Consider the following 13,308-nt stretch of genomic DNA (forward strand, 5'->3'; position numbering starts at 1 on the left):
TATACCATGGCATATTGTGCTCGAAGGCTTAATTTGGACGCTTTATGTGGCTGATCCTAGTCCGGCCCTGGTAGCCGTCAAGCGATTCTTATAGCAGTGTCCTATACGTGGGCCTCACAATAAGCTTCACGCAGCACCCATAAGGCAATCTCGTGCAATGTTGGTTTTCTAGTGTACATTTCACCCTGTTTGTAGCTTTGCATTGACGGTCGGCTGCGATAGATCAATGCCTATGGTGCACTGAAGTGGGTCCGATGGTCGCGGGTTAAATTTTGGCCGCGGCTGTGCATTTCAGTGGAGGCGAAAAGGTTGAGGACTGTGTGCTGTGCAATGTCAGTGCATGTTAAAGAACGCCAGATGGTCAAAACTTCGGGAGCCTTCCACAACGGCGTCTTTCATAATCGGGTCGTGGTTTGGGAACGTAAAACCTCAGATAATAATAATAATTATAATAATAATAATTTCGAAGTTCCTCATTGACTACTTTCTTTTCATTCGGTCATACCACAGCTTTTGCCTTGATGTTCTCTATCGCCATCAATGGGAAACTTCAAAAATTATTTTCTTCCTTAAAACAAAAATATAATGAGAAAACTTGTCACATAAAAAAGAACTGTTCATTTGCTTTTGAGTTGGGTCAAAACGTGATTTTTAACTTGACCACCACATGGTGCCAATGGCGTCCCAATATGGACAAAAAATGTCAATTTTATTAAATTTGTGATTTTTCCCCGTAAATTTTGGCAACTTGAGCGGTTAAAATGTATTTTTTCTACGAAGTATACCTTCTGTTGAGTAAGTATTCATTGTTCAGATATTCATACGAAGTGCAGTATTGCAAAACAAAAAATGCAGACATAACACAAGTTGGCTGAATTCTTGGAGGCACATGAGGCCGAAAAATTGCATTAATATTACTGAGGTTCAAACACCTTGCACAATCACATTTACTTATGCACACTAAATTTTGGGCAGAAAGAAAGAGTGGTAGCTTTAATAAAATGTTTTCCCAATCAACACCCAGACGACATTCTAGAAGGTTCAGAAAGCACTAACTTGACCAAAATTTTTTTCTTTCCAAAATATTCTAGCAATTTACTCTCCTCAATGCAGTAATTTAGTGCGATTTCTCTCTAATACATTTGAGATGGTCGCCAGATTGGCTGGGCCGTTTGGCATGGAATGACCCAACTAACTCCAGAGCTGCACGTATGGCGGCGAGTTCTGCCGTTGTCGATGATGTCAAATGCGATGTCTTGAATTTTATTGTGATGAACTTAAGGAAATAAGTACCGCCGCTGCTGAGCTTACTGAACAGAGCCATCTGTGTCAATTTGAAGGCGACCGTTGTGCTTCTCGTGCAGGAACAGCAGTGTGGCCTGTTTCAGGGCTAGATGCGACGAGTGTTTCTTCTTTCAGGGGCCAGGAATGGTAAGAACAGCTTTGAATGGGTGTAAGAACCACAATGGCAACGGCAGTCTTGCCTCATACGTGAAGTGCGATGGAAGCACTGCGCAATGCTGAGCTACAGTTGCGCTGAACGCTGAGTGGATCCCGATCTTAAGCTTCGTCTTCCCTCAGGAATATCTCGAGCTGAGGAGACTCTACCACTTGCGGCTTGACGTGGCCTTCATGAATGCATACTCGCTTCGTATTGGAGTGGCCTGCACTTCTGCGTGCAATTGCTGCAGCTGCGAAGAAACAATCACCCATCTTCTGTGCGAGTGTACCCATATTAACGCGCCAAGACAAGAATTTACCGAAGCTCTAGATAGATTACATGATTGGTCTTTGTCGGGACAAGGTATTCTTGGTCATTGGCTGGGTCCATCTGTAGCCTAGAAGGCTTTGAAAGCTTTATTACGTTTTTTTTTGCGGACACTGGCTTTAGAGACCGACTTTAGTGTCATACTTTCTTTATTTTCCTCTTTCGTTATATTTTGTCTTCTCTCTCTTTGTAACATCTGTTTTCTATCTTCTTCTATTCACCTTACCCTCTCTCCCCAGAACAGGGTAGCCAGCCTGTCTAAGAACTGGATAACCTCCCTGTCCTTCTGCTTCTTTCTTTCCTCCTTCTTCGCACTGTGGCCACTGCCCAAGCAAACTAGGTCGAATGCAAGTCGTGGCAGCCTAATGCTGACAGTGGCTACATCGAGCCCTCAGTTTTCGGTCCGGTTACAGTGAACTTGTACTTGGTGCGTAGCTTAGCAACGCAACCACGCCTGATGCACCAAAACAGCTACATCAGCCATACTTTAGGTGCACATGTAGCGGCACTTTACTCTTCCAGGTAAAATTTCTACAACCTTATAAATTATTCATGTGCCTTTCTGACCTGTATCTTGCCTGTATAAATGTCTATAAACGCCTTCCGATTAGCGTCTCGGAGTTATTCAAAACGTCTGGCTGACATTCGGCCACAGTTGCACATTTTGTCTCACTGGAAATGCACGATTCGTCGGGCGCCTCCACTCTCTTTTCCCACCGAAGCTCTGAATGCATAATGTATAGTGTAATACACTGCACGTCTGTAGTGGATATGTTTTTCCACCAATACAAGTAGAACACTTAGAAGGTTTCTAGAATAGCTTAATTGAGCCTTAACTGCCGTTGAACAGTCGCTTGAACACTAGTATTCATTTGTGTTTTCGCAACAGCTAGCACTTTACACACTAAGCTTTTACTTGAAATAATATCCCGGCTTGGCTATACAACCATTATTTATCACACTTTGTAAATTTTGTATGATCACGCCAAATATTTCAGGGCATTTTGCTCTAGAACAAGAACATGGTGTGAGATCCTTGCACAAGGACCTGCTTGGTGGCCTTGTCGAGAAATTCCATTTCAGCGAAAGCAGTCTTTCCGCTTGGATCCGCCGCGCGGGAGTTGATTAAGATCTCGTTTCCAAGCATCGCTGGAGCCAGAAACCTACGAAAAACACCGAAACCAGTGGGACATTGGAAAATGACCTAGAACGTCGCAAATTCATACTTTGCTTCTTCTTGAAAGTGCCCACGGGCAACTACTTTTCTTATGCAAGAAACAAAAGCAAAAAGTCAAACCCTTTATGACACTTGTATAGGAATGCAGTGTAAAAAAAACTAAGTTCATATAGCAGAGAAGTTAGATCAGGTCACACTTTCGCTTCTATGGCGAAGTGATGAACGCGATAGCATAACATAGGGAAGGTGTCCGGAAGCAAGGCTAACAGCTAACTCCTTTAGTGTACGACCTGGCTAAGTTGCATAAAAGCTAAGTTACATAAGGCAACGTGGTCGCGGTAGCGAGCGAATGTCATGGGTTTCACGTGTTGAAATCGCAAGCTCATTGTGAGGAAGGCCGTGGTGGATGACAGCAGAAATTTTGACCATCTGGTTGTCTTTAACGTGCACTGTCATCGCACATTACATGGTCTTCTAGCATCGCACCTTCATCGGAACGTGACCGCCGCTGTCGTAATAAAACTCGCGAGTTTCGGGTGAGCATCCGAGCTCCGCAACCATGCAGTGCACGAACCGAGGTGAACCTGTAATGAGCGAAGCGACCTTCGTGCAGTCTATCGCTTCATCCTAAAGAGAGCGAGCGCGAAGGTGTGGCCCAGCCACTGATCCCTGTCAAGATAACCAGCGCGCGACCGATTCCGGCTGGTCAAATTACCCAGTTTTATCCTAAGTCAGCTAGCGCCTCTAGCGGACCCGTGGTGCACTTTTCGCGCGGCGAAAGATGGCTGGCGTGTTTCATTTGCGTCCGAGCAGCACTCATCCAAGCCCTCGCGCGCTTTTTCATTCGCACATCAAACAAAGGACGTTCAGGGCGATGCCATGACAATTTGAACTCTATACCGAACCCCGCGGCAACACCGAGAGCAGAAATGCCCCTCGAGCGCCCACACGTTTACTACAGCAATAAAACAAGTTCCACCTTAGATTCGAGTTTGACGAGCGACTACGCTGATACCCCTCTTACGTTGTGAATATTGTTTCTTTTGCTGGGCACAACTTCGCAGGAGAGTATAACGATTACTTGTTTCACTCCATGCAGCTTTCTGCACCGTCACAACCTTGTGACGAATATGATCGCTTAATTGTATATGTCAGTTTACATCACTGTAGCTTTTTTTGTGTGTGTGTGAATGTTGTCTCTAAAAAGGGCATCATTGTCCGCCGTGAACGTGTAGTGGTTGTGGTGCTCGGCTGCTGCTCCGAACTTCCCGCGTTCAATCGCGCCCGCATCGGTCGCATTTTGATCGAGGCGACAAGGCCCGTGTACAGCTGTGCTATGTCTGTACAAGTTAAAGAACACCAGATGGTCGAAATTTACGGAGCTCTCCACAACGGCGTCACCCATATTCATATTTTGGTTAAACCCTAGATATTATTATTAAATAATGTCATCGCTGGTGTTGATTGAATCATGCTACTTCGTGTGGTGCTGTACTGCTGGTCCATGTGTCGCGGTATCGACTAATCGAGTACCGGCCGCCGCAGCCGAATTTTGTCCGAAGCAAAAGGCTGAATACTGTGTATTTAGTGTTAGGTGGACGTCAAAGAACCCCCGGGGGGTCCATATATTCGGAACTCTGCATGCGGTATCATTCACAAACTTATGGAGGCCTTGAGACGTGAAACCTCCACAGTTATCATTAATAAGAATGCAACTTGAAGGTATCAGTGTGGTGTTATTCTAGCCATAATGCCTCGCAAAATATTATAATTGTGACTTAGCACATACCTGGCTTCGATGTTCAGGCTGGTGAACGACGTGCTCTCATCGTATAGCGTGGTCGCAGTCGCAAACGTGTACAGGTCTATCAGAATGAATGCCGTGCCAGTGTGCATAGCACCGTGCAGGTCACAGTGCTCCTTTTCCAGCCGAAGCTCGAACTGGGCGACTCCCTTTTCCACCTTCACGATTTTGACCTGCGATAAAGGCAATGAGAACGGTGGTGCTTTGGTTAGAGTTGACCATCCAGATGATAAAAACTGGGGTAAAGGTTGTCTTCACGGCAAAAATACAAGCTAAGCTCCCTTTGTAACTACGAAGTATTTTTAGGTGTCGGGTGCTATAAGAATCACGCAAAGATGTTTGTAGAATGTATTATAAGCGGTGTGTATCTCATTTATTTATCATGTCATCGATACTACATCGGTCAGACGGGTTGCTCTTTGAACGATCGCCTTAGGGAGCATGCAAACCTGATGCGCGGATCAGTGGGCAACCACTTGGCAATCACTGTGTGAATTCTGGGTGCATTACGAAGTTTGATGAATGCCAAGTGATGGCAAGATATAAGGACAAGAGGGTGCGTCAAATATATGAAGCTTTTTTGATTCGCAAAGCAGGAACTGGGTGCTCCGTCAATCAATCTGTTGAATAACGAATACAACAATCTTTCCAGTTAAGTTGGCGTTTCAAGATCCGACGCATGCGCCATAATTTGTCCTTTCTTCTGTGTGTGATCCCTTCGCCCTCTTGAACATATTCCCGCCATCTGTGCTGTAAAATTGGTTGTAAGTGTGCGCCCTGTCCTATCTTCCTTCTGAAACGTTCCCTGCGCACTAAGGAAGTATATTGCCGCGACATCTTGCCTGCATTCAAACAACGCGCCCATCACCACGCGTACAGGGACATACATGCGCGCCGTCTAGTGTTGCACAGAGACGACGATGATGGCACGAGCACCCAGCTGGACCCGAATGATGTGCGCCACGCGCTCGGGACTTCTCTGATTTGATTGATTGATTGATATGTGGGGTTTAACGTCCCAAAACCACCATATGATTATGAGAGACGCCGCAGTGGAGTGCTCCGGAAATTTAGACCACCTGAGGTTCTTTAACGTGCGCCCAAATATGAGCGCACGGGCCTACAACATTTCCGCCTCCATCGGAAATGCAGCCGGTACTCGATCCGGCGACCTGCGGGTCAGCAGCCGAGTACCTTAGCCACTAGACCACCACGGCGGGGCTCGGGACTTCTCTTTCAAAGGAAGAAGAAGGCGGTCATCTCTGGTGTTCGACTGACACGTTCGACGACCATAGTCACTTTGAGTTGTGGGCACAGGTTCGCCCATTGATAAATACGTTTTATTACACCCCAGAGTCCTTCAACATCGCTACAACATTTTTTTCAATAGATTGACGCTGGATGAGCGCGAACTAGCAATCACAGTTCGACACTTTCAGCGTGCTGCTCAAACACAAAAAAGGACGATAGAAAAAGAAAAAAAAAAAACAAGCACATGTATTCACAGGACGAGCGTGAACAAACTGGCACAATTCTTACTTCAAATCGTGTTTGGGTCGCAAACCACCACCCGACGCTCCTATGTGTTTTTTTTTTTCTTCTTCAAAAGTGGGGCGCGTACCCCTCTGCGCCTACTGCCGCGCAGTGTCGTTCGACGCTTTGCTTACCTGGAGTTACTGCACTTGCTAGAGGATCCGTATACAGTAACTCTATGCTTCCCCGGCATACCACATGTCGCTCTATGCTTCTCCGGCATAACACATGTCGAGTGGGCACAAAACTGGGCAACTTTTTGTGTGCGGATCAAGAGCAGCATTCAAACTGAAGCAAAATCGAGCATCGTTGCTTTAAAGCGCGCCCTTCTGGCATTCTAGGAGGTGACACAGCACACGCTAAAGCCCCTCCCAGCTCTGCGAACTGCCAGTGGTAAATGGTGTACACAAATTGCGACCGTTAGCATCCCAATAATGAATCGCGTGTGGCCTCTTTAACGCTGTCCGCTTGTGTAGCGAGGTGTCGTGGGTTGAGTCTGGGGGGCGCGCTTTCGATGTTTTTTCTTTCGATTTATGTTCCTTTCTGGCTTTTATATTTATATACGCCTGCATATACACATCTGAGACATAACGTCAGCGGCACCGTCAAGAACTGCTGAGAGTGTCCATATAGGTGCCATCGCCATGAAAGGACAATAAGAGGGTAGTAAGCTGTCCCTACAGAACAAGTTCACCCTCGGCACCAGCTGACGCTAGTCAATTGGGTGTAACAGCGGTGCCTCGATCACCTATAAAACCCCTTTCCTACACATCTGTGTTACTCGGAAGCCACTGGCACGAGTTTGCCCTTACTAATGCAACATTCCTGGAGATGCAATCGTTTACGTCCTATCGGGAAAACGAAGTCGCACGCAAACTAAGATTCTCCGTTGTAAAATCGAGAAATCACAAATAAGATGCCATACCTTATCGGTGAAGTCCTTAACATACTTCAGTTTCTTCAGGTTGTTGGCAACGATCTGGTGAAAGCGTGGCATGATGCAGCGTTATCTTTGAAAGCATTTGATGATGATGATGATGATGATGAGCCTTCAGCTTTGCTGGCACTTGAGCGCGTTCGAAAATGACCGTGCGCTCGCACTGCGCCGCCGTCCGCGACTTTTAAATATAGTCATAAGAAAGCGTTTGCATAGAGGAACGTAGTCGGTGGGAGCACAAAGCTATGTGAGAGTACAAAGCCGTCCCGTGGGGCCCCCCATTTCACGAGGCCGTGCCGACGAAAATTACGCCTTGAATGAGTTCATGAGCTGTGTTCAGCTCCGCACTCAGTTGGACCCATCGCTTGCGTCATTATTTAGAGAAAAATAGGTAAATATTTAGAGTACCAGCTACTCTACTATGGGAGAGTACAAAGGAGTAGTAGTAGTAGTGTGTAACCAGTCTTACATTTTGACCTCCAAGGTGGTGCCGGTGGGAGATTTCTTCTGTGCGTTGTTGAACAATAAAAAATTCGCAGCGTGCGCATCAACAAAAAGCTGAATTCTCCTGTCTCTCATTGCCCCCTAACCAGCCATTGGCATGTACATTGAGCACTATCTGACAAGAAAGGGTTGCTACGTTATACTCGCTGGGCGTAACCTCCTTGGTTTTAGAAAGTTTTAGCGAGCGTTGGGCCGCAGTGCCATGAACACAGTGAACTAGTATATACCATGAACTCGAGGTGGTTAAAGTTGGGAAGTAGACACGAAGCGCAAGCCGTAAGAAAGTGTGCATGTGCCTCCTCTCGTTCAGTTCTTGGAATGTCCGCTGGATGGCGGTGCTTATATATGGCGAAAATATGATGAAAAGATGCGAGATGGTGGTACTTGGAGTGTTGAATAGATGGACGAATGGACATAGAGATAGAAGCATGGACGGACGCATGGATGGTTGCACGGATGGATGGACGCATGGACGGACGCAGGAGCGGATGGATGGACGAAAGCAGGGACGGATGCACAGATGGACGTGCGGACGCATGAACAGACGCACGCACGGACGGGCGGGTGGACGCATGGGCGGCCACACAGACGCACGCATGGACGGACGGAAGCAAGAACAAATGGATAGACGGATGCTTCGCCCCACTGCCATCATTCACTCCGTGGATTTGCTGCCATTTTTTTTTTCAAGTTTTGCATAGCTTATGTGCGCACAGAAAGATGGACAATGATGATCATGAGTATGTACAGTGCAAGCGGTTATTTACGGCGTGTGTTTAAAGAGAAGTCGTCAACGATTTTGAGTACTTCGTACTCAGCTATGGGAGAGCAGTGAGCCGTCCCGAGTGAAGACAGCGTGTGTTTGGAAAAATTTGTTAACGTTTTAGAGTACCTGGTACTCTACTAAGGGAGAGCAGTGAGCCGTCACGTGGGCTCCGCTCATTAGGTTCTAATGCATGTGCAGTATAAACGGGGGGGGGGGGGGGGCTAGAAAAAAGTGGGTAACGATTTAGAGTACGAGGAACTCTACTGTGGGAGAGCTTAAAGCCGTCCCGTGGGCCTAAACGACGACGACATTTGCTTAATAAGTGCTATACGAGGAGATTGAGCAGCAGTGGGGGTCTTTTACCGTTAGTACCTTTAACAGCAGTGTTAGCAGGACTACCACAACAAAAAATTAGCAATAAATTATTGCAAAGGAAAATCGTGACTGACACGTACTATATATTTAGGCCGACTCCGCTTCGTGTTTTACAAAGGGCCTTTAATGTACTTTTGAAAAATTAGATCAATTCCGAACACAGTCTCTTATTTTTTCATTTACTTTGCACCATCGGTACAACTGTGCCGCTTCTGAAAAAGAATGTATTTTTTGTTTTGTGTATTCCTTCATGAATGGTGATTATCGTCCGAAATCTCGGAAATGGCCGTGTTCCGATTCTGACAGCACGTAGACAGCCTACGCAGACAGCTTAGAAGACAGCACCGGGCCAATGCTGTCAAAAAATGGAACACATCGGGCTGTTACGCGATGAGGCGCCGCCAGACCCGTGGCATGTTGCGAGCTTCGCGTCTGTGCTGTGGGGCGTCGCCACCATCGAAACGGTGACAGCGCACTGCCGGCTACTTTAACGAAATGCCATCTAAGCCTTTTTTTAAATGCGAAGCATTTCTTAGCGAACTTCGGCGACATTGAGCGCATCTATCTATCTATCTATCTATCTATCTATCTATCTATCTATCTATCTATCTATCTATCTATCTATCTATCTATCTATCTATCTATCTGTCTATCTATCTATCTATCTATCTATCTATCTATCTATCTATCTATCTATCTATCTATCTATCTATCTATCTATCTATCTATCTATCTATCTATCTATCTATCTATCTATCTATCTGTCTGTCTGTCTGTCTGTCTGTCTGTCTGTCTGTGTGTCTATCTATCTATCTATCTATCTATCTATCTATCTATCTATCTATCTATCTATCTATCTGTCTATCTATCTAGCCACCTATGACTTATAGCTCTCCTGGCCATTCCGATAATGGTATCGATACCAAACTTGGTATAGCATAACATGACTGTATGAAGAACATATTGACTAGTGGCAACCTGAAAATCATGACATGTATGCCGTGAATGTCATGATTTACATTTCATGATCCTGCAGCTCTTCCAGTAGTTTTGTTCACATGGCATGTTGCAAAACTGGTATGGTATGGCACGATTCTATGGTGAACACAAGGGACGAACCATAACATGAAAATCATTACATGCGTCTCATGTAACAACATGACTACATGCCACGCTCGTGATGCGTTCGCGGCGGTTTCGCTAGCTTCACTTATACAAAATTTGGTATTATAGTACGTCAATGGATGACGAAGGTATGTGACTGGTGGAAACATGATAATCATGAGATGCGTGTCATGTGACAACATGACTACATGCCACAGTCAAGGCGTAAATTCATTTCGACGTGATGCGGTGCGCGTGCTCGCCGGTGTTCATTTAGTCGCGTCACGCTGGCGTTGCCCCGCCAGGTGCCGGTCCTGCCATATAGTCGCAGGTGCACGCCGCCCTGCTTTGTTTTGACGCATGCGCGTTTGAGCGCGTCCGGCGTCCCTCCGTCATGAAAAGAGGGAAACCCAGTGTTGTCTGGGTAACGCATTGGCGCGAAATGCAGCATGTCGCATTTCGCGCTGGTCGCCGACGGACGCTGGTCGCGCCTGTCGTCAGACTATTATGTGCTCGCGTTTTGCTAACATAGGTTATCCAGGTCGCTTTGTGCTCTACGGGGTTTATCGCTGAGGCCGGTGATCCAGCCAGTTTGCAAGTCAACACAGCACCGGCGCCGGACCAATGCGCCATGGACGCAACGAAACTGCTACCACCCGACATCAATGAAAGCATACTGCGCAGACAGTGGCGGACTGACACAGTGACGTCAACAGAAGGCCCTCATCTCGACCGTATAAATACCGGGCGTAACGACGGATCTTTCAGTGGACTTGGTTGCACCAGAAAGGACCGGATGCTAATCCCTCTACTGTTCGTTATCCATGTTAGTGTGCAATACACTTCTTCCATTCGAGATGACTCCCTGACCTTGATGGTGCTGCCGGGTCCACATTTTCTTCTTGAAACTGTCAAAGATTGTGCTGATGTTATCAAGTTGCTGTTACTAACCGCTGGCGATATAGAAACCAATCCGGGGCCAACATCAGACTCGGAGTCTGAATCCAGTTCGACTAACAACCTACTGAAAAAAATTCTGAAACAGCAAAGGGAAACTACCAAATCTTTGAAAGAATTGACTTCCGACCTAAAAAGAGTCAAATCTGCGGTGACCAACGTTCACGAAAGGGTTACGTCTATTGAAAAGGAATTATGTCGCCTGCAAATGCTTGAACAAAAGTTGACGGTATGTGAGGAAGCCTGTAGCAGCGCAAACATCCAACTTCTTGAACTATCGGCCAAAGTAGACGACCTAGAAAATAGGAGCAGACGCAACAATCTCGTAATATACGGTATTAATGAAGAAGTAGATGAAGATTGGAAGTCACTGTAGGCCATAGTTAAGCAAGAAGTATTCCAGAAAGTATTAGGCATAGAAGTAAAGTCATTAGAAAGGATTCATAGAGTGGGGAAATATCATAAAGAACGCCACCGTCCGATTATCCTTCGACTTTATGACTTTGCAGAAAAAACCAGAATTTTGTCCTGCTGCAGAAAACCTAAAGGAACGAAAATAGCGATTTCGGAGGATTTTTCAAAAATAGTGCGTGATAAACGACAGAAACTTTGGCATTCTGCAGCACAGGAAAGGGCCAAAGGCTTAAAAGTGTCGCTAATTTATGACAAATTAAAAGTGGACGGAAAACTGTTCGTCTGGGATTCGCATCACAATCGAAGGGTTAGAATGACAAAATCAGTTACGCCTGCGCAAAGGCAGCCGGAAATTCAAACGAAGAAATGACAGGAGCGTTCTAAAACCCTTCGAATTGTATCACTTAACACACGCAGCGTTTTAAACAAATTAACTCTTTTGGAAAGCCTAGTACTAAACCACAATCCACATATTTAGGCGTGCTTGATTCTGAGGTTGTCCCCTCCTCATACAAATTAATCCGCAAAGACAGAACAACAAGAGGCGGCGGAGTAGTGATAGCTATAAAAAAGAATGTGAAGTTTTCCCGTTTAGAGGATATTGGCAACCATGAAAGTGTGTGGTGCCGGATCAATTTCTATGGAAAAAGCATATTCTTGGGCGCAGTGTATCGTCCACCAAACTCTTCCCCTGAATATTTAGAGATTATGCACGACTATATTGCACAACACACAAATTCACGTTCGAAGATAATTTTATGCGGAGATTTTAATTTGCCAGGAATTAACTAGCATGAATTGGGTCATGATCACCGAGAGGTAGCAAGTGCGGAATCATTGTTGCTAACAGCGTTTAGTTTCTCATTGTCACAACTAGTATCTAGTGCTACGCGTATTGTAGGTTCTTGTTCATCTGTGCTTGATCTCATGTTTGTAAGTAATTCTCTTGAAAACTGTTTTGTAAGTGTTGAAGATGGGATTTCCGACCACAAGATTGCTTCTCTTTCGTGTCCTTTAACACTAGTTCAAAAAACAAAGGAATCCAGAGCTACTTATTTCAGGGACTATGCACGTGCAGATCACGCTGCTATCTTCGCCCATTTAGAATCGTCGTTTCCTGTTTTCGATAAAATTAACAACGTGGACGAACTGTGGACATGCTTTAAAGATATCGTGGGCGATTGTGAAGCTCGTCACGTGCCTTTAAAAAGAAAACGCGTTGACCGCGATTATCCGTGGGTGACGCGGGAGATCATACATTTAAAAAGGAAGATTAAAAGGCGACGCAAGGCCGGAAAATCTGATCAACTACAAGGCCTTATCGCTACACTGAACAACAAAATTCGCAGCGCTAAGTCTCGATTCCATTCTGACACGCTTCCATCATTCATGCAGTCTGAGCCAAAAAAGTTTTGGCGCTACTTGTCTAAGCAGCATTCTGATATTATCCAGCTCACATCGTGCAACAAAATCATCACGCAACCAGACCAGATAGCCGATGAATTAAATGCCTTCTTTCACTCAGTTTTCGCGCATGGGTCCTCTGGAGCATCTTTACCATCATATCCTTTAATTAACCCTATGCCAGAATTGCAGATTAATGAAGAAGGTGTTCAGTGCCTGCTCCGCAACCTTGACACTAAGAAGTCTCCAGGCCCAGACAATATTTCGAACACCTTTCTTAATAATTATGCTGACTGGATAAGCCGATATCTACATAAAATCTACACCACTTCAATAGTTACTCAGACAATCCCTAATGACTGGCGCATGGCAAAGATTATTCCAATACATAAATCCGGTTCTAAACTACAATCCAGTAACTACCGCCCGGTCTCATTAACCAGCACGTGTTGCAAGATATTAAAGCATATAATTTTTAAAGCCATTATAACACATTTAGAAACTAACAACCTACTCTACTATAGGCAACATGGATTTCGATCTGGCTTATCGACAGTCACGCAGC

General features: G+C 45.4%; 1 protein-coding gene across 1 annotated transcript; it reads right to left on the minus strand.

The window, feature by feature from the left end:
- Positions 1–2,653: 2,653 nt before the first annotated feature.
- LOC119164784 (acyl-coenzyme A thioesterase 13-like) lies at positions 2,654–7,332 on the minus strand. The gene is made up of 3 exons (XM_037416991.2): positions 7,208–7,332; positions 4,735–4,922; positions 2,654–2,931 (listed from the first exon to the last, which is right to left on the minus strand). The coding sequence occupies exons 1-3, from the start codon at positions 7,277–7,279 to the stop codon at positions 2,778–2,780; spliced, it is 414 nt and encodes a 137-aa protein (XP_037272888.1). The 5' UTR covers positions 7,280–7,332; the 3' UTR covers positions 2,654–2,777.
- Between the last annotated feature and the right edge of the window lie 5,976 nt (positions 7,333–13,308).

The sequence above is a fragment of the Rhipicephalus microplus genome, chromosome 9 (assembly GCF_043290135.1).
Source record: "Rhipicephalus microplus isolate Deutch F79 chromosome 9, USDA_Rmic, whole genome shotgun sequence".
Lineage (NCBI taxonomy): Eukaryota > Metazoa > Arthropoda > Arachnida > Ixodida > Ixodidae > Rhipicephalus > Rhipicephalus microplus.